A 19,431-nucleotide genomic window follows, 5' to 3' on the forward strand; every position below is an offset into this window, starting at 1 on the left:
TCTCTCTAAAAATTCAGATACCCTTCTGTGATCACCTACTACTAAGATGAACACCTTTCGCGGCTTTGATGCCAGACTATTCTCGCCAGATTAGGTAGCAATACACGGGAGGAAGACCTGCTATTCGCATGACCAAACACTTGCTCCTAGGAGCGTCACTATTTTACATATTCAAGATAGCTGAATCAAATACTCTGTCTGTTTGGGCGAGATCTTATCATAGGCTCCTGGGAGCTTAAGTCTGACCAATGCTGCCTTGACTCAATGAACATAGATCTGAACAAGGCTCCGTACACCGATGCCCTTCAAACAATGAACTTATCTAATAGTGAAAGTGAGTGTAATGCTAATCAAATCATATTTCTCTCGCTGATAGTTCTTCGGATGGAAAGACGTTTACACATGCTAGTTACCGCCCGTCCATGCCATGTATTTCACGCACTTACAGTGAAGCCTGGCCAATACTAAATTCTTGGCGATCATAACAAAAAGCATAATCAAACGTACTTGGACAATTTCTTCCATCGAGACTAGCGAAAGGTGCCGAATAAACCTCTGCACCCATAATTACCCTCAGACCACACCATATGTTCGTCGTGGCTGTTAACAACCATTAGAGGGCCTCTAATCGCCGTTTAAACGGCAATTTTATAGTTTCTTTGCTTCAGAAAAGCCTGGTTGTCTGTGTAAAATTGAACAGACATAGTAAAAAAATAAGATGTGTTAGCCTTACTGCTCAAAACCGGATTACCCTGGAGTTGTGTTAGCCTCATTATTGTGCTGGCTTGGTCGTTCCCAAGCGTAGAAATGGACATTCTAGTGCCCAAGAGAGCTGGGTAAGCTGGGTAAGCTATGTTGTCCTTTACACCATATGTCCCATATTCATCGTGTATATAGACCTTTCAAAGTTACCTGTTATAGCTCCCAGGAAGTCAAGATCATTCCAATCTGGTTAGGGCTCCTGGGAGCGTACATTCTCAAATCGCTGTAATCTGTCAGCTGCTTTGCACTAAGACAAATGTAATTAACCAAGATATAAATAGCTGGGTCCCTTCCTGATGTTCCGGTGTATATGCATCAATTCCCAGGTACTATAAAACTTGATTCAGTCAAACAGGTGTCAGTTTCCCAATCCCCTTTCAGATTTGTATTACTAAGTATTGGCCACTAACACGACACAGTTCTCTGAAACTTCAGCTTATAATGGCTGATCCCCAGCCGTTAGGTTCAGATAACCCTCGAACTTCGAGTATTAGAGGCAACGAAGGTCACGATTCTAGCATGGTGGATGAAAATGATTGGGATGCAGACACCATTCTGATGAGCTCAACTGGGTTCTGGAACGGAGCAAATGTGGAGAATCTCCCTATTATACCAAACAGCCTAATGCCTAAGGAATCTACTCGTGATTCAACGTTTGCGAATTATCCCGGCTGCCAGAGCTTCGACTGTACCCACCTTTTTCAAAACCCAGAAATGACGTGTGGTCAGCTGGCAAAGAGGAAAATTGAGACGAACGGCGTTGAATCAGGTTAATTAACTTCGCTATTAATCGGTGCGTTTTCATAGTAGTTAAACTAACATAGCGAGAGTTTTAGGATCGAACCCGAAGAGAAGTCATCAATTTTACCGTCTTGATTCAGAGCCTATGGAAGATCCACTGCTCTCTTACGGAAATTTCAAGTGTCTCGGAGATTCCGACCAAGAAGAATACTTCAGTAGAATGGCTGGAGTTTCTCGCATCTGGAAGGACTTCGATACCTCATGCCCCCGTATTGACAAGATGGTTTTCGAACATTATGAAGCCAATAACCGCCTAACTGCCGTTGAGAGAGAGGCGGCGTATTCTCTGCAAGAACTCATCAAGAAGAAATGGCGCTTATCCAAGACACCACTTCCTGAGCCCAAAGCAAGACACGCACTCCGAAACGTAAGGGAAACAACTCGCTGGTACGATGACGATCTTCGATGGAATTCTGTTGATTCGCGATTTGAATTCGAGCAATCTCAAGACCCTCAGCCGAAATTCCTATCGATAGATGACATTGAAAGACCTATTCGTCAGCATGGATTTTTAAAGCACATCTCTTCTGCTCTCCTCTTGTACCGCCTCAATATTCTCGCTGGGAAATTCAAAGAAGTGGAGAGTGATCGTTACAAGGCTTCTTGGGATATGACTTTCGCCACCGAGATGGCGTCAGTATCCTCCGGATGTGGGACAGCAAAGGAAGAGCCAAGGCAGAATTCTCCGGTTTGAAGGAGGTTGAAGGTGACGCGAATTCATCAACTTTGTGACCCGATTCAAATTTCCACATACCTATGACGGAGTGATATCAGGCACGGTGGCCTAAATGCTTTTGTTATATGTCCCACTTTGCGAAACGCAATGGTGACGAGTTGAAACGAATGCGATCTTCGCTTTTCGACCCTATGTCAGAATTCGCCTCCCGAATAATCAACCAACCTGGATTAGCTAGTCGCGCTACGATTCCGCGTTAATGGTGCTCGGAGGATATTTCGAGACAGCTGTGCGGCCATAGCTTGTCAAGAGTTCACCGATATGATACCACACACTCAATATTTTCGTCATTTTTCACCATTTTTGGCCGGGGACGCGCTAAATTATTTGTCTTATTTGCTTACAATGAACTACCTGACAAAATTGAAATTCCCTCGAAACGCTGACTTATACATCTGATTTGCAACGCAGATCATATTTCGGAAAGATCCGAACTTAAAATGCGGAAAGTCACAGAGTCCATAATCTCAACAACCCACGATGATAGAATGAGATGGAGTTCGAGAACATGATGACTGTCGTTGGTCTATTCGTCTAGCCCTAGCAATGAATGCAAAAACTAAGCTGCGCAAGGTTCACCTATATGGGCCTATCAACCACTGTGGAAGACAGTCCACGTTTTCCTCTGATTTTCTTCGTTTGGAGATTCATGGACCTCACGAAAATCATCTCAGTGTGATTGATGTTCCGGGGATTTTCAAAAATACGACACCTGGCTTGACTTCAAAGTCAGACATCACCCTTGTGAGGGACATGGTACTTAGCAACATGCGAAATCCGCGGTCAATAATGCTTGCCGTTGTACAGCATGTGTGTTACGTTTGGCTTACTGGGGACGTCAATTCAACCGTAGCCTTGGGACGATTTTTTTGATCTCTTTTCGAAGTGTCTATACTAGTTAGTGTGGATCAAGACGGGAGGAGGCGTGGTGACTCACGTCGTAATGGAACACAAGATCCTGTCCTGACCAATTCCAATCAATTTGTACATCATCGCAGGCATGCTGGGGCTCTCCATTCCATGTGTGGTCCCACTTATCACCGTATTTGAACTGCAGAGCAGTTATCTGTCCCGTAGAGGTCTGGGCGAGGCGTAACCCTCGAAGCGGGGGGGGAACTTGCATGCCTTGAACTGGAAGGTGGATCGCACGTGCAAGAGGGTTCGTAATCGGACAAGATCCAGTGGGATTCCCATCGCACACTATTCCAGTCAAGCGATAGAGCCGAGATTCATTACAAGGCTAGAAGAAGAATGAGAATCGTCGACATTTCTCCACACATACAGACTGGTTGGTTGGTTGATATCATTTACCCTGACCCCTCGCAATGAAAAGTTGGATTATAAACCATAGCCCGCTAGGCTAGGTACGGATTCGTATTTTGGCCTAGTTGGGTAAACCAACTGGTTATGAGCCCGAATTAGCGTAACCTTTGTGCACGTTGGTTCAATTCCCACAGTCAGCATGTTCGAGCAACCAGAGCCACCAGAATAAGGCCTATGATTGGCCGCACAGCCAGGCAACAGAGCTCCATGCCCCACCCCCAAGCCAAGCGTTTATGGTTTACGGGGGAGAGTTGGATTATAAACCATAGCCCGCTAGGCTAGGTACGGATTCGTATTTTGGCCTAGTTGGGTAAACCAACTTGAAAAGCGATATGCAGGCTACCTCAACTATATACACATCCGCGTACGTAAATGTAGAGTGTTCCACTTCCTGAAAACGAACTTAGAGCCTCGTCAAGGCCTGCCGTGGCCTAATTGCCGTTCCCGTTGTTAGGCTGCCCACGTGGCGCGCGACTGCGAAATCGCTGTGACGCCTCTGCGAAGTCCAAGACGGCATTGACCGTCCTGGACCGCGAGACGGTGTCTGGTTTACCTTTCCTACCTTCAGCTGAACCTCCCAGCAGGTTCGATATGCAACTGAATGCGTCCCCAACTTCTTTCCTCAGCTCCCGTCTCAGTTCCCTCAAAATCGGACAGTCCACCAGCACATGAGTGACTGTTTCTTGCGCGCCGCAAACCCAGTGATCATCGTCGCGAAATTTGTGCGCCTTAGCGTAAGTGGATAACCAGTTATGGCCAGTACGCAGCTGCGTGAGCAGGTACGCCCGGTTCCTAGGCAGACTGCCATACAATTTCCTCGTGTATATGGCCGGTAGTGCGTTGTCGATTTTTCGCAGATGGCTACCTTTGGGGGTAGACTTCCATTCGTGCGCCCACTGCGCGGAAATCCTGCTTTGGATCAATGCTTTCTTCCTCGTGAGCAGAGGGCGGAAGGGGTGTGCTTTTCCTGGGTGCGCGGCATCCTTCGCTAGTCGATCTGCTGCATCGTTTCCCGCATTCTCACAGTGCCCCGGAAGCCATTGCAAGCGGAGCGCAATTCCTTCCGCTTGAACCTCTGTCGCTGCCTGGAGGATTGCGTGAATGATTCGTTGTCCTGATTTGGTCCCGGGGTTTCGGGTTGCTTGCAGGGCGGATTTGCTGTCGCAGAGAATCGTGGCTGTGGTCGTTCCTCCGCTTGGCCTAGGACGGTCGTGAGCGATCTTAAACACCATGCTGATTGCTTGAAAAATGCCTATTAATTCCGCTACGTGGACGGACCATCTGTCCATTGGCCCCACCTGGACCTGTTGCGATTCTATAACCTCGAGGTTGTCGTTGAGCGCTACGACGGCAGCCCCCAGGTGACCGTCTCGTCCAGAAGCGTCCGAGTAGATAACTAAGTCGGATGTGGCCCGTACTGCTTCGGCACGTTCTCTCGCTGTCTCCCGGTCCGGTTCGACCTCAATCTCAGTGAAGGACTCGGCTCGCCACGGTGGCAGTGGTCTTGGGTCAATCGTCTCTAGTTCGTCCAACCTTTCCAGGTCCATCGTCTTCAACGCTTCCGCCAGCGGGAAGCGAGCATACGATGGGACGTTGTTCCGCCGTTTCTGGGCTCGTGACAGCGCGCTCCAGATGGGGTGGCTCCGAGGAAGGGTGTGGAGCCTTGCGATGGTGTTTTGAGCTCGTTGGCGGAGACGGAGGTGGGTGGGGAGGACGTAGGCCTCGACCTCCAAGGTTGTGGTGGCTACCGTCCTGAACGCTGACAAGATGCGAATCAATGCGGTCCTTTGGACCGTGTTTAGGTGGCGGAGGTGGGTTTTATCCCGGAGTGGGTTGTGCCAGACTGTCGACGCGTAGTCTACGACCGGCGTCACGCAGGCCTGGTAGATTTGCCGCATCTGCTCCGGCCGCAGGTGCCGTAACCCGCTTAGTGCGATAGTCACTTTGGTTGCTCGTTTTATAGCCTGCTGGACGTGCTCTTTCCACCGAAGCTCCTGGTCGAAGGTCACGCCTAGCAGCTTAGCTTTAGGCGAAGCTTCGATAATCATACCACCCATGACTACCTGCCCCTGGTGCTGTTCACCTCTTTTCCTAGTGAGGTGGATAAGTTCGGTCTTCTCCGCTGCAAAGCAGGATCCCGTTCGTCGGGCCCATGCTTCGATACGTGGGATGTCTTCCGATTGGATCTTGGCTACGTTTTCCTCGGCCGAACGGCCTACTCGCCATCGGAAGTAGTCGGCGATGAAGGCTGATGCGCCCCCGCGAAAGGTGACAGGTTGGTCGACCAGGTCGGAGTTGAAAAACGCGAATAGAATCGGGGAGAGAGGCGAGCCTTGTGCTAATCCCGCATTCGCCAGTGGGTTCACCTCTGTGCGGAAGTCGTCGAATCCTATACTCGCGTGGCGATCGCTCATGAAGCTTGCGATCCACCTGCGTGCTATTGCTGGGATCCCCTTTGCCCGGAGGCGGGCGTCTAGGCTCACTTTATTGACCCCGTTGAAGGCACCCTTCAGGTCGAACGCGATGAGGGTCACCACCTTATACTTAAGCCACGCGCGGTCGATTGCGCTAGCAAGGACTAGCAGGGCCTGCTCGGTTGTCCTGCCCGGTCGTCCTCCGAATTGCGTGTCTGGTAGCAACCCGTTCTTTTCGGCGAAGTACGATAGTCGTCGAGCCATAACCGCTTCGAGTAACTTGCCCAACGTGTTAAGGAGTGAAATCGGGCGGTAGGCTCCGGGAATCGAATAATCCGATTTTCCAGGTTTCCGTAGCACCACGATCTTCGCACTCCTCCAACGCTTTGGATGATATCCCAGGTTGATTGACGCAGTGAAAATTCCGGTGATGATCTCCTTCAGGGACTTCCAAAGGTGTTTCCACACGAGCGTCGGCAAGCCATCCTCGCCAGGGGCTGTGGAGCCTTTTGCGGTTTTAAGAGACCGTTGAATCTCCAACTCGGTGATAGGTTGCCACGGTAGTTCCAGAGGTAGATGGCTTAGCGGATCCTCGTGGGGTTCGTTCATCTCGGGGAAGAAAGCGTCTAGTAAGGCCTGCGCTTTGTCTTCGTTCTGCGTGATCTCATTTGCGTCGATATGTAAGGCCGGGACACAGCCCCAGGTCTCTCTCGGTTTCATGTATGTAGCCGCTTTCCAGAGCTTCCCTTCACCGGCTTTGTCCAGGAACTGCTTCCAATGCGTCGCCTTAACTTTCTCGATCGTTCGAGTCCATGCACGTCGTTTTTGTTGCATCTCTTGGAAGAGAGTCACCGAACGTGTATGGTCTCGTCCGAGCTCCGCACAACTCTCTTGCCACTTCCGGCGTAAGCGATTAACCTCAGTCTGCTGGATTTTGAGATCTGGCGTGAACCAGCCTTTGGAATATGGTGTTGGTCGTAGGTCAGGGGTGTGTTTGTCCACTGCCGCTGCGGTCGCTTCCGTGAGCTTATCAACCATCTCATCCAGCGCTGGTCTCGTTTTGATCTCTTTCCATGGGCCAACCAGCAGGAGCACTTCGGTCCCAATCTTGCCCCAATCCGCTCGTTCGTACGATTTCTTCGCTTTGGCGGTGGGTTTGCGCTGGGCTCTCAGGCTCCATTCCGAGTATGTGGCACGGTGGTCCGAACCATAGTTATCGTGGTACAGATGACATTTGATGAGCAGATCTGGCCGGTTCGTTACAGTCTGGTCAATGGTGGAGTTTTTCCCTGGGTCGCTGAGAGACCAGAATGTTGCTGTTCCTCGGGGGAGACAGCCGTGTAGGCCATTGGCCTGGAAGAAGTTGATTAGCTCGCTTGCGTCCTCTATGAACTGCGGTTGGATGTGGTTGCCGCCCCAGGCCGGGTGGTGGCGGTTAAAGTCGCCCGAGAGGATCACGCTTGCTGGCTTTGGATCGTCTCGGAGAGCGGTGGTTATTGTGTTCTGGATTGCTGTGAGTGCTGGTTCCGCTGACGCCTCGTTGGGCGTGAACAGCGGGACGGGTGGGATGTAAACTGAAAAGATGATTATTTGAGAGTCTGCTGTCCATATCTTGATTGCGGTAAGGTCTGCATGGTCGCAGGTGATCTGCCGATGTGAGGAGGTCGAGATGCTTCGGTTAACATAGATCAGACTACGATACCGAACTGCGTCGGTTTCGATAGTCGGTCGGTACAGCCGCCAGGCGCTATGGTTGACGTGCGTTTGATAGGTGGTGATGGATGGTTCTTGGATCAAGAGTATATCCAGGTTCTGGCTCTGGTGGTCGTTGATGAGCGCTTCCATCCGCGGCCCTGATTTCATGATGTTCAACTGTAATACGCGTAGGTTGGTCCCTAACATTGAGAGGGGTTGGATGTCGCGGGGGTCGGACACTGACGGTCACCGGTCTGGTGTTCACCACTGCAGTCGAGGCATCGTGGCCGCACGCCAGGTGGGCAATGCTCACGGAGGTGGTGGCCGGCGCAGTGGCCGCAGCGTGGTGTTTCCCTGCACGACCACGCCAGGTGTCCAAACCGTTGGCACCGGAAGCATCTCTTCTTCTTGATCTCACGTCGTTCCACGCTATCGATATATCTTTGGCCGACTAGGAGTCCGCGGTCCAGGATCCGCTCTGCCCCCTCTGCCGAGTCGAACCAGGTTCCTAGGGATGCAAATTTCCCTAGTGGCTTATCTCTGGCTTTTAGCCATGCCAGTTCTTCGATTTGGAAGCCCCGCTCGGTCAGCTCGTTTTCTTCCATGATTTTCTCGATCGCTTGTGCGCTTGCGGTCTCCAGATCAAAGTCTTCTGTCGGAGTACGGTGCACGACGACGCCGAACCGTGGCTTGACGAGTTTCGTGTTATTTCCGAGCTCGTTCAGCCATTCGATGTTGTTGAGGGCCGTTTCCGCCGACTCCACATTCTTGAATCGGATCACATATCCTGTTTTGGTGGTGCCAACACCGGCAACCTGGGCGTCCTGTGTTGACGGCGCGCTCAACAACGCAGTGCGGATGTGGGCGTTCGCAGCCTCCGTTGGGAGGTATCGGCCAAAGGCATTTTCGTCGCTGTCATTGTCTCTCGGGTCTACGAACGAGCGCTGAGTGGTGATTCGGACGCAGTTCTGATCTTTGTTGGTGCGTAGGTGGTTCATTGGAGAATGCTGCTGGCCGCCGCCGCTGGCCGCTACCGTGGCCCAAGATCTGGCCGGGGGTGTTGATGGTAGCGCTTCAACTTGCGCTCGCAGGGCTCGAATTTCTTCATGGAGCTTCTCGTTCTGGGTTCGGAGGACATTCTGATCGTGCTTGACCTCCTGCAGCTCCGCTTTGGTTGATTCGATAAGGGTGGTTTGGTGGTGTATGATTTGCTTCAGGTTCTCGATGAGTTGTCGGATTTCCTTGGTCGTGACACGTCCGTTGTTGTCCCCAAGGTTGACGGTACTGCTATGATCATCTCCATGGCGAGTCTGCCTCCTCGTGCGGGGTGCCGTCGACCATCCCTGGTCCTCCAGTGCAGGGGTCGCCGCCGATCCTCGTCCGTTTGTGGGAAGGAGTTCGGCAGCCCTTGCGGGTGGGTCCGCCATCGATCCGCGGTTAGCTTCCGCTCGGTACACAATCGCAATTCAGAGTCAATATCAACGCCACACTCCGAGCCGATCAGTACTCGATAACTACAGTCGGTTAGGTACAGTCCCCGTAGTCCCTGTCAACCGGATACAGTCCGTTCGCAAGGGGATCATGTAGATACAGTAGTCTTTAATATACAGTGCAGACCGTTATTGCCTTCCGTATCCAGAAACATAGAATTACTCTTTCAAATCCTAGTCACGGGACACGCTAAACCTAATATGGTTAATCCTGTGAACAAGGATTTGTTCCAGGATTGTATGGTAACACTGGTGACGCGCGCTGTCGCACGCTGTGGCCCTGAAACGAAACAAGTAGGAAAGGTGAAACGTAGGTTGATAGTTGAACGATTAGTTTTGATAACGTACCGGAAAGGTACACACGAGTATCTGATAGGGACCAGCCAATCATATACATACTGAGTGATGTGGCAAAGTGTGGCGTAGGTTGTGATGATTGGAGGAGTATGTGTGCAAAAATATATCCTTAAAGTCAAAATGAATTGAGAAGAGCGGCGTATGTATATTAAGGGGATAGTTCACGCGATACATGAGCTCGTTATACAAGTTAATCTACCTTCGAAAATTTACGACTTCTCTTGGGTGGACGACCGCGGAGGATTGTGTCAGCCGACGACCCGTCATCCAGGTGAGTTAGTTTGTTGGTAGTTGTATCGTTAAGGAAAGTTTCGTCACAGGTTCCAGATTCTATTGGAAGGTGCGTCTCAGTAGAGGGACAGGTCTCGTCTTGTGGTTGGGAGTCAGAGCTGGCGTTCAACATTCGAGGTCTCTTTATTGGAGTTACTGGGTTGGCACGACTGTTCCATCTATCTGCTTGTTTCTGCTTTCCTGCTGACGAGGTTGGTGTCACTGGAGCTGTCAAAGTGGAGCCGATAGTTGGAATAAAATAAACGTCATCCACGCCAATAGCGAGCCGAGGCGTGCTGGTAGTGATACCGAAAATGCGTCCCGCGATAAATATGCGTGACTGCCTAGCAAGAACGGGAAAATTCGTCCAACGGTTTCCGTTCCTGAAGTAGATGGAAACAGTAAATGTCACAGACGCCTTGTTAGAGAGGTCATAGACATTTGTCTCGAGGTCGTAATGCAACAGAGTAGACCCGTTGTTCAACTGGCCTCCCTCACTTCGGACTATTCCGAGTAGGCTAACTATAGGAAGAGCGGCCTCTGGGCAGTGCATATTGTACGTATGAGAATCAAATTGGTCTCCAGAATGACTAAGTAAACCTTCAGTGGTAGGAGACAAGGGTGGCGTTGAGATTCGTATCTCACCAGTCGACTTCATGGGCGTGTAAAATGAGATGTAAAGATCCGTCCGGGTCGGCACAGGTCAAGAATGACCCCCAAGCATAGATGAATTTGTTGGCTTCGTAGGATTGAGGATTACCCGGCGACGCAAAGAAATGGATGGTAGTCGGAAGCTCATTCAATTCAACATCGTCGGAGTAGAGATTCGTTTGAAAAGGAAGATGTAAAGAAGCCTCAATTTTTAGAGCAAGTCCCTAGTCCGGTCGAGATGGGTCGGGTCCCACGCTATCTATGAAGTCCCTCAAGTGAAGAATAGCGGGTGAGTTAACCTGAGATGGCATAGGGACGGCCAATTGAATAGAGATGGTGTCAATGAATAGTAAGGGTTTGTAAAACGATATAGAGGAGGTTTAATGCAAGATGTTCTTAGAGGAAATATATACGTTATACGTCGAGAGCATCACTAGCTGGGACATTAATTTAGTACAAGGTTTTGGACGAGTGAAGGGCTGTAGTATCCTATTATTATTTCGTAGTCACGAGGAGAGACGTGATCATACGTAATAAGTAAGGAAGGCATGTGAAGAAAAAGCGTAGGGGCTGTACAAGTCACAAGGCGAGAAAGGCTCTAAGGGAATTTAGTGGAACAGAATAAGGATTAGTTGATACTTAATTGGGTACAAATGCAAAGGTTGTAAACTTTACCGGAACAAAATGGTTTAAGACGCGTAAGTGGAGGGAGTCATGATGTCCACGATGTCCGGTCAACAACGTGACAATTACAACAAACCATGAAATGCTTGGGGCTCCGCCATCCGTTTAGATCGCACCTATTGTGTCAATTCACGTAATTTTACTATGCTCAATATGTTTTAATGGCGAGTGTCTGAAGTTGCTGTATATTAATTTGAACTATGCAGGGTACACTGCTTTACTTCTCTAATTGCTTACGGCCATTATCATCCCATTTACCGCTCTGATCCATCGGACTACGTGAACAGAATAATAAAGTAGCCAGCAGGAATGACTTTTTTCCGGTTTGTCAAGTGTCAAGTGAATTCGGTCAACAGCCTCCGTTTGCAGTAGTAGGTGAGAAACCCGACTACTGCAGTCTAATTTATTTCACACGCAATTATGAATAGGGGGAAAGATTGGTCATGTGTTGATACTGGTACTGATGGCGTTGAAGTGTTGATGGTGTTGACGTGTTGATGGTGTTGATGGTGTTGATGGTGTTGATGGTGTTGATGGTGTTGACGTGTTGATGGTGTTGATGTGTTGATGTTGAACGGTTCCACATGCTTTAGCCAACGTGAACATCCGGCCTTGGGTTTTCCGACTATACCACATATTTGGATTGCCCTCAATTCCAACATTTTACCGGTGCTAGCTAAAAAACAAAGAAGCTTGGGTGAATTAAATTTCACAATACCTGCCAATACAGTATCAATTTAGAGCAATCTAGGTAACCAGCTGTAACTTATTCGGTAGAAAATCCTCAAGAGTAGATAAATATTCAGGTCGCCTTTCCATACCTAAGCTAAATCTATGAAAGGTCGGAGGTTATTTATAAAACGTATTTGCCACGGATCAACCCTCATTTTGGTAACAGGAGGGAATAGACTAGATGTTCCCATGGTAGGCGAGGCTCCCTGGAGTCTGCGCGACGAATCCTGGTCTCCGGTGCGTTCCTACAGCCCAGCAGGATTGTTCCTCGCGACAACTCACTATACTCCTAGAAGCAGCATTGGGTTCCTGGGACCAATGTCAGGTTTGGAACGGCTAAAAAAGGCCGGAGAATCTTTTTTGGTGTTCATGAGCCTTGGCCCAGCATCCATGTTAGCTGTATATATTACCAGCAAACAGTCTGTGTTCGCTTCCCTCAGGACACCCAGCTTTTGCACCATCATGGCTTCCTCTTCATAGTTTCCCACAGCCACCCAGAACCATTTTTCGGGTGAAATCGATATCACTGAACCCAAAATTCTCTACGCTTTTCTGCTCGGCAATAAAACAGGTGTGCATTTTTTGAAGCTCAGAATCAACTTGTCTTCAGCAGGAGCGACGTTGTGCTCATATGTCACGTGATAAGTACATGGTAGAATTTGGGGTTATGGCGGAGTCCCCCTAGTCCGCCGTCCCCCTCCTCTCATTTCCATTATTTTTCTCTTGTCGCCCCGTCCACGGGTTGCGTACAACGTAAATACGTCGGCGATTCGCCCCTCTCAGGCAGGACGGACCTCATGAGATCTCTACTGTAAACGGTAAGTCGTACCTCTACACTCATACACTCCTTGTCCTCGTAATTCACGCGACCGGCGTATTTGTTTCAGCAACCACTGGCAGTCCCTTCTCTCCTCGCTTGGGCTTTATTCCAGCTGAAGGCGGCAGATTCTCTGGTTCGACAGTGAATACACGTGCTGTAACTTGAAGGACTTGCAACGATCGACAAGATATTTCGTGCTCGATGGAACATGGTCACAAATAAACACCCGAATGGCTTACAGTTTTTCTTTCCCCTGGACAGCTTTTCTTTCTTCTGCTCGCTTCGCAAGTAGAACCGCCGCCGGCTGTCTTCTGTTTTTGGTCGCTGCAGACCGCCTTAAGAGTCACATAACACCGCCCGGCAAAGAACACGTACCCAGGATCCTCGCTGTTTGAAACGTTACTGTCTCGCGGAGACTCGCGCGAGCCCATCATGTTGGCTGTAGCGGAACTGGATAGCTACCTTCGGTCCATGCTGGCTTTGAAGCCTCCCGGGATTACAGGCTCCAAGGTTCACAGTATCACCAGACTGTGCACCGCCAATGTTCAAGTAGGACACGTTCCCTACTCCTGAGATATTTAATTGTTGGGATGGTTGAGACTGTTAAGATGGCCGAGATGAAGTTGATGAGATGCTAACCCTGCACCCCAGGATGAACCCGTTCTCATCCAAAAAGTCTACACCCACTTCAAGAAGGTTCCCGCCACCCACAAGCTGGGCGATCTCTATGTGGTCGACTCTATAGCCCGGCATGGGTGGACGCCACTCGCAAAGGCTGGCCGGTCTCCACGAAGCGCCGCGCCGGATGGGACCTACGCTGGTGGTGTCGATCGATTGACCAAGTTGTTGCCCGTGTTGATGACCGACATCATCGACAATGCCCCGCAAGATCAAAAGGTACGCATCCACTAGGCGTGAATGTTCAGGCTGGGGCTGGGCCTCTGGGTGCCAATCGCGCCAATGACCTTATTCTCCCGCGCACGTTCAACCTTGGACATGGTGCTGGCAGTTTTTTGCGTTTTCATTGCTTTGCAGGTCTTATCACTCACGTATGCCTTTCTGGACTCTGTAGGAAAAGATCAAGAACCTTGTCGACATCTGGGAGTGCTGCTGCTCCTTCCCGCCCTCCTGTTTAACTCATTCCGCGAGAAACTGAACGCTCCACCACATAGTAGTATCCACCGTCCGTCGGATCTTACCCTCATCCTCTTCTGATTCCATCGCTTCTGGCATGGTTCATAGATGTTCAGTCCACCACGTCCAAAGGCTCACCGCGCAGCTTCAAGCCTGCCAATGGCTCGCCCGCGGCAACAGATACCATCGGCGAACTCAAGCCGCTGGCCGATATGGCTAAACAGAGCGCGGTGACGTCTGCTTCTCCCAACCCGCTCGCTACCCTGACCCCATCAGCCGCGGCTCTGCATCTTGTCTCATCTGTCGATTCATCTCCCCTGCCACCCTCAACGGCTAACCCATACACAGGTGTTGCTGCTGGTGCTGGCGCCATGGTCAATCCATTTGCCACTCTTGGTGCTGTTGGCGAGAACCTTGCCATACCGCAGCCCCGCGGCCATAGCCAGACCCTGAGCCCATTGGTAGCAATGCTTCCGCAGTGGCCAGCCGCCGCTCCGGCGATGGATGGAAAGGCGATGTCACGGCAGATTCCCCCGCTGCAATTACTGTCGCAACAGGGCATCTCGCAGGACCAGTGGGTTGCGGCCCTGCAACTCGTCACTATAGCCGATACCATGGGTGCTGCCAACCCCGCTCAGCTTCCTGGATTTGGCGCGATACCCTGCCAGGGCTCTGGTGGCGGGGGCCACCCGGACGTGCAGAACCGTGTCGACAGTGCTCGCGGGAGAGATCGTGACCACTCTCGCTCTCCTCCCGCTGGGTACGGCTGTCCTTCTCACCTGCCCGGTTGGGACCGACGTCAACTGCCTCGCCGCCTCGCCGCCACGATAGGCCGGTGCACTACCAGTATTACAGTTATTCCACTGGGCGCCAGGGTGATCCTCGCGATGCTAGAGGTCGTCGGAGTAACGAATACCGTATACGTAGTCCTCCGCACTGGAAACGCTTGTCTCATTCCCCGCTGCGGAAAGACCATAATCTCCCCTCGTCTGGTCCTAAGCTCGTTGAGTGGGACTCTTCCATCGGCCCGGGTAACATCAAGGTTCTGAGCCGCACCCTCTTCGTCAGTGGTATCTCCTCTGAGGCTCACCTCCGTTCCCTTTTCAACAAGTTCGGCATCGTTCAGACCTGTATTGTCAACATTAAGAAGCGTCATGCGTTCATTAAGATGATTAGCTGCCAGGATGCGGTGAGAGCTCGCGATGAAAGAGAATCATTCCGTTCAGGCGAGCTGCAACTCCGCACCGGGTGGGGCGTTGGTTTCGGCCCGCGTGACTGCAGCGACTATCAGACCGGCATCAGCGTCATTCCAATCGAGCGACTTACCAATGCGGATCGCAAATGGCTGCTCACGGCGAAGGACGGTGGCACCGGAGGTCGTCCCATTAAGTCGGGAATGGTTGTCGAGGAACCAGACATCGAAATTTGTGCTGGCTTCTCATCCAAGGCGATCGGTCGACGCATTGCGGCTAGCACCGGCGGTTGCGGCGGACGTCCAGACCGTAATGGTTTTTGCTTTCGCCGCAATTGACAAGCAGAAGCACCAACTTGAAGCTGATTGGTAATTGACATGGTGTGTCGCTGTCTCGGAGCACCACATTGTTTCTGAGAGTACTCTCTCACGAACAATACGCACAGGTATTGGACGTTGAGTAGTGCTTTTAGATGCTGGGGAGTGGCAGCTGCAATATCAACGGCAGCTATTTGCTCATTGTTGGTTGTTCGAAAGATTTTTCTCACACACTACCCGCGGCGCGTGGAGCGAAATATACATTGTTCCAGACCGTAGGTCGGTTGAACTTCCACTGGAGTGTAAGCTGCGTCATTTCGATATTGTCACTGGACCTCCCGCATGGTCCTATATCCCGTTGTGGGACTGCAGGCTGCTGAAGCAGTTCCGGCCCTAACAGGCGTGGCTAGTGGCGATGGAATCCGGCATCTACGGCGTTTGTGGTGTTGGTTTGGGGTGGGAGTAAAGGGGCGTCCCCCTTGCCATCACGATATCGATCCCCGGTCTCTTGGAAGTCAGCGGGCTCTGCTGTTCATCTTGTCTTGGTGAGCCGGAAACACTCCGCTCTGCCTTGATGGCGTGCGGATGTAATCGCGGTCACGCGAAGCTAGGCGAACAGCTCGCAGAACGTTGCCAGCTCCATGTGTTGGTACCGTTCTTCCAATTCATTCCTCCCTGCCAGCCATTGGCTAGGGGATTGAAAGAGTTGATTCACGACTGACATGTTCTGGGTGGTAAGAAATGATCCTGGCGAGCAATTGGGGCTGAGAATGGTGTCCCAAAGGGTAGCCACGCCAATCCGCTGACGCCCGTCCGAAGCGTGAAGCGACACTGACAGAAGGTAGACTCAACCAGAAGGATCTGGAAGTCGGCTGCACAGATCTCGACTGCCGTCAGGTCCATAGGATCTGTCGGTGGGACAAGGTCGAGATCCCTCTGTTGGCATGGATTAGGCTTCGAAATCGGACCGAGCCGCTTTGCACAGTCTGTTATGACACCTATCACGCACTGTGGTGGACATGCCTTCGGTACGCGGGGATCGATGGTTCCTTGGATAAGCCGGCTCATCCAGCTTCTGAGTCTGGTGATCGATAATGAGGGCCTCCATGTCTCGTTCCAGTAGCTCGTTCTTATCAAGGATCTTCTCGATGGATTGCGCCTGAACGCTTTCTCGATCAAAGACAATGATTCCGACTTTGTTTTGGCCGCTTGGTGTTGTTACCCGATTCGTGTAACTACTCGTGTTGACGCGAGTTCAGTCGACCCCGAGTATTCGAACCAGATGCCATACTTGGTCTTGGTGGTGCCAGTGGAAGCCATTGCACATCCTGCGTAGCAGCCGCATTCGATGTGGCCGCTCGGATGCGACTGTTTGCTAGACCAAGGACAAATGGAGGTACCGGCCGAAGGCATTCTTATCCTCGTCTTCACTGTTTTGAAGATAAACGGAGGAAATCGAACGCAGTCGCGGTCTTTACCAAGTCGCTGGTGGCTCACCGCAGTCCGAGATTCGCAGAGCGAACTCCCGCAGCGGCCAGCGATCGCGACAAGGAAGAAGGAGGGGAAGCGCGTCGATCTGCTTCCGATGCGCTCACACTTCTTCCACTTGTCATTGACAGTTTTGAAGGCGTGCTATTCGTGTTTGACCCCAGTTCTGAGTTCGTGGGTTCTCTGACGGGGCTTCGAGTGTGTCGTCGACGAGCCGTCGCAGCTGCTTGGTGGTGATCTGCACACTATTGTCTCCATGGCGCGGGATCCTCCTTTTGCGAATGGTGCGAGAAACGATTGACGGTTCGAAGTTCATTGAAAGTGTGTCGTTGCGTTGGAGTGTGTGGGAGCGCTCAGGAACTCACATTGGGATCCGCCATTGGTCCGCCGTACGTACGCTGTTGGGGCAACTCGGAAGATAACAGATTAGATCAACTGCCACGTCTCTGATTCGACGACGACCGCATTTCTTGGTTGTTTCCCTATTTCGGTCGGTCAGCCGACTGCAGCGTGGTTTCAGATCACGGGGCTTTGTGGCTTCAAACAATTCACAAACCGTGGCGAGCTCGATCCCGGTCCCGTTCTTGGAGCACATTCCCGGTCGCAGGGTTCACAAATAGCAGAATGGGTAGTGCGATGGTTACTAATACTACCGGTGCCGCCGGCCGGAAAATGGCGTGTAAACTTCAGCTTTGCGATAGGATCATTCATCGTGGTACACTCGAACGCTTGCGAATTCTGACCCACAACTCATGATTTGCTGCCAGTCATTAACCAGTGTCTTGGAGGACAGGAGGGGTTGACTGACTTTTTTTAGTGGCAATCGGGAATTGGGAGTTCCACATGCAATGCACTTGTGTATTTAGGCCATATGCACCCAATTCTAGGCAGCACAAGAGTCTTCGGGGTTAGCGTGAGCCATGGCAAGGGGAACGAGGCACATACCCGCAACATGGTCACGTTTTGCACCGTTGACAGTGTAGGGCAGGTCTTGACAGCGAAGGGGTCAACCTGATTTGGCTGCCATACCATTCCAATAAACGGGATTTATCAAAGAGCCCGAGTTTCTTCTCGTTGGCTTTCTCGGCTCAAACAAGACAATGCGAGATAACAACTGGACGGTCAGTGAGGAGAATGAGCGTATCTTCGGGCGGGAGTGTCAAAAGTACTGACTGACTCTTATGAGCCAACGAGGTGCTCTGTCTGTATCAATATACTGTAATGGAACAGTCAAGGGGTGATTAATAGTGGAAGGAGAACTCATCACCTGTCGGCTGATAGTGTCTGGCGCTGTGAAGTCTGAACGACTAGAGCAAAGGGCCGGGGGAGTAAAGGGTATTTATAGACATCTCGACTTGTCCTGTCCCTCATATTGTTATTGGCACCGGTTGACTTCTACTAGCAGTGGTAACCGTTATCATAATTGTGTGTAGCTGTCCAAATCTGCGGCCCGTTGAAAATCATGTTTACGTTCAATATTCGTTAATTTGAGTGGCACTAAGAATGCCAACTTGAGACTGTCACCAGAGAAGCCAAGCTCATGTAGTGTAGAAATGCCGTGATGAGTTTATGGACATGGCATCGTTTAAACATCCTAACGGCTAACCGTCAACGTTCAACGGTGAGCCCTACTTGCTCACTTCGTGTTCGAAATAGTTTTCTCAGATGACGATCCATGGTACGCAAAACTGTCTGCAAAGTCAAATCCGCAGTGAAAGAAACTTGGGTCTCGTGCAGTTCCCAATAGTATGGCATCCCCCAGATTAATTACGTGGGGCGAACAGATTGATTTCAGGGCTTAACAGCACCAAAGAACTGCTGTAGTATCATTCCGCTATTCAGGGGCATTATTCCAAAATCTGTATGATGCATCGGCTAATACGGGGTCCTCGATTGGATGCAGAGCCTTCAATGGCACAGAGAGCATTGATCCTCCATTAAATTGCATTCGGCATCTTTCTAACAGTAATGTAGTGAGCATACGCAATGGCAATCGGACTCAGAGAAATGGCACTCGTATTTCTTTAAGCTACTTCATACTTCTTGGATGCGTACTTGAGTTTCCAAGTGCAACGAGTACGCCAGTCTACCTGTCCATGATGATATGACGGCAATAACCACTGCCCGGGTCTGACTGAATAGCAGAGCTCAACGACCCAGAGCTCGACCATACCATGATTTGTTGCCGCTTCTCATTCAAACTCTTTCTCTAAAAATTGTCGTACCTCGTGGGAGAAGTCGTTCTCTATAAGGTGAAGAATTCCTTGGAGGGGTTCTGGCAATGTGATGGAGGTGTGCGGTAAATGGCTGAGCCCATTTTCTACCTGGCACGATTGGAACATTGCCTGTCGCCGTGGAATGACAGACCGTCGAGATGGCCTTAGAAGCGCGACTCGTAGGTATTCCTAAGACGCCGGAACCTTTTGATATGAGAGGAACCACTCATACATTGAACAAAACCGATGGCTGCTCGAGTCATCCGCAGAAGCGATTGTCGACGCCGCGTGGCGAATAGCCGAGATCAAACGTCGCCAGCCTTGAATATCGCAGACAGCCGGACCTGA

General features: G+C 50.8%; 3 protein-coding genes across 3 annotated transcripts; 2 read left to right on the plus strand and 1 right to left on the minus strand.

The window, feature by feature from the left end:
* Positions 1–1,648: 1,648 nt before the first annotated feature.
* On the plus strand, positions 1,649–2,257 carry N7473_001704 (uncharacterized protein; the record flags this gene model as incomplete). The annotated part of the gene is made up of 1 exon (XM_057147644.1): positions 1,649–2,257. One exon carries the CDS (start codon positions 1,649–1,651, stop codon positions 2,255–2,257), a length of 609 nt encoding a protein of 202 aa, XP_057011298.1.
* Positions 2,258–9,768: 7,511 nt separating this feature from the next.
* Positions 9,769–10,401, minus strand: N7473_001705 (uncharacterized protein; the record flags this gene model as incomplete). The annotated part of the gene is made up of 1 exon (XM_057147645.1): positions 9,769–10,401. One exon carries the CDS (start codon positions 10,399–10,401, stop codon positions 9,769–9,771), a length of 633 nt encoding a protein of 210 aa, XP_057011299.1.
* A 2,766-nt stretch (positions 10,402–13,167) lies between these two features.
* On the plus strand, positions 13,168–15,400 carry N7473_001706 (CTD-interacting domain-containing protein; the record flags this gene model as incomplete). The annotated part of the gene is made up of 5 exons (XM_057147646.1): positions 13,168–13,284; positions 13,387–13,632; positions 13,808–13,865; positions 13,978–14,704; positions 14,764–15,400. 5 exons carry the CDS (start codon positions 13,168–13,170, stop codon positions 15,398–15,400), a joined length of 1,785 nt encoding a protein of 594 aa, XP_057011300.1.
* Positions 15,401–19,431: the final 4,031 nt, after the last annotated feature.

This window comes from Penicillium subrubescens, assembly GCF_028828155.1.
Source record: "Penicillium subrubescens strain IBT 31985 chromosome Unknown utg000002l_segment0_segment0, whole genome shotgun sequence".
NCBI lineage: Eukaryota > Fungi > Ascomycota > Eurotiomycetes > Eurotiales > Aspergillaceae > Penicillium > Penicillium subrubescens.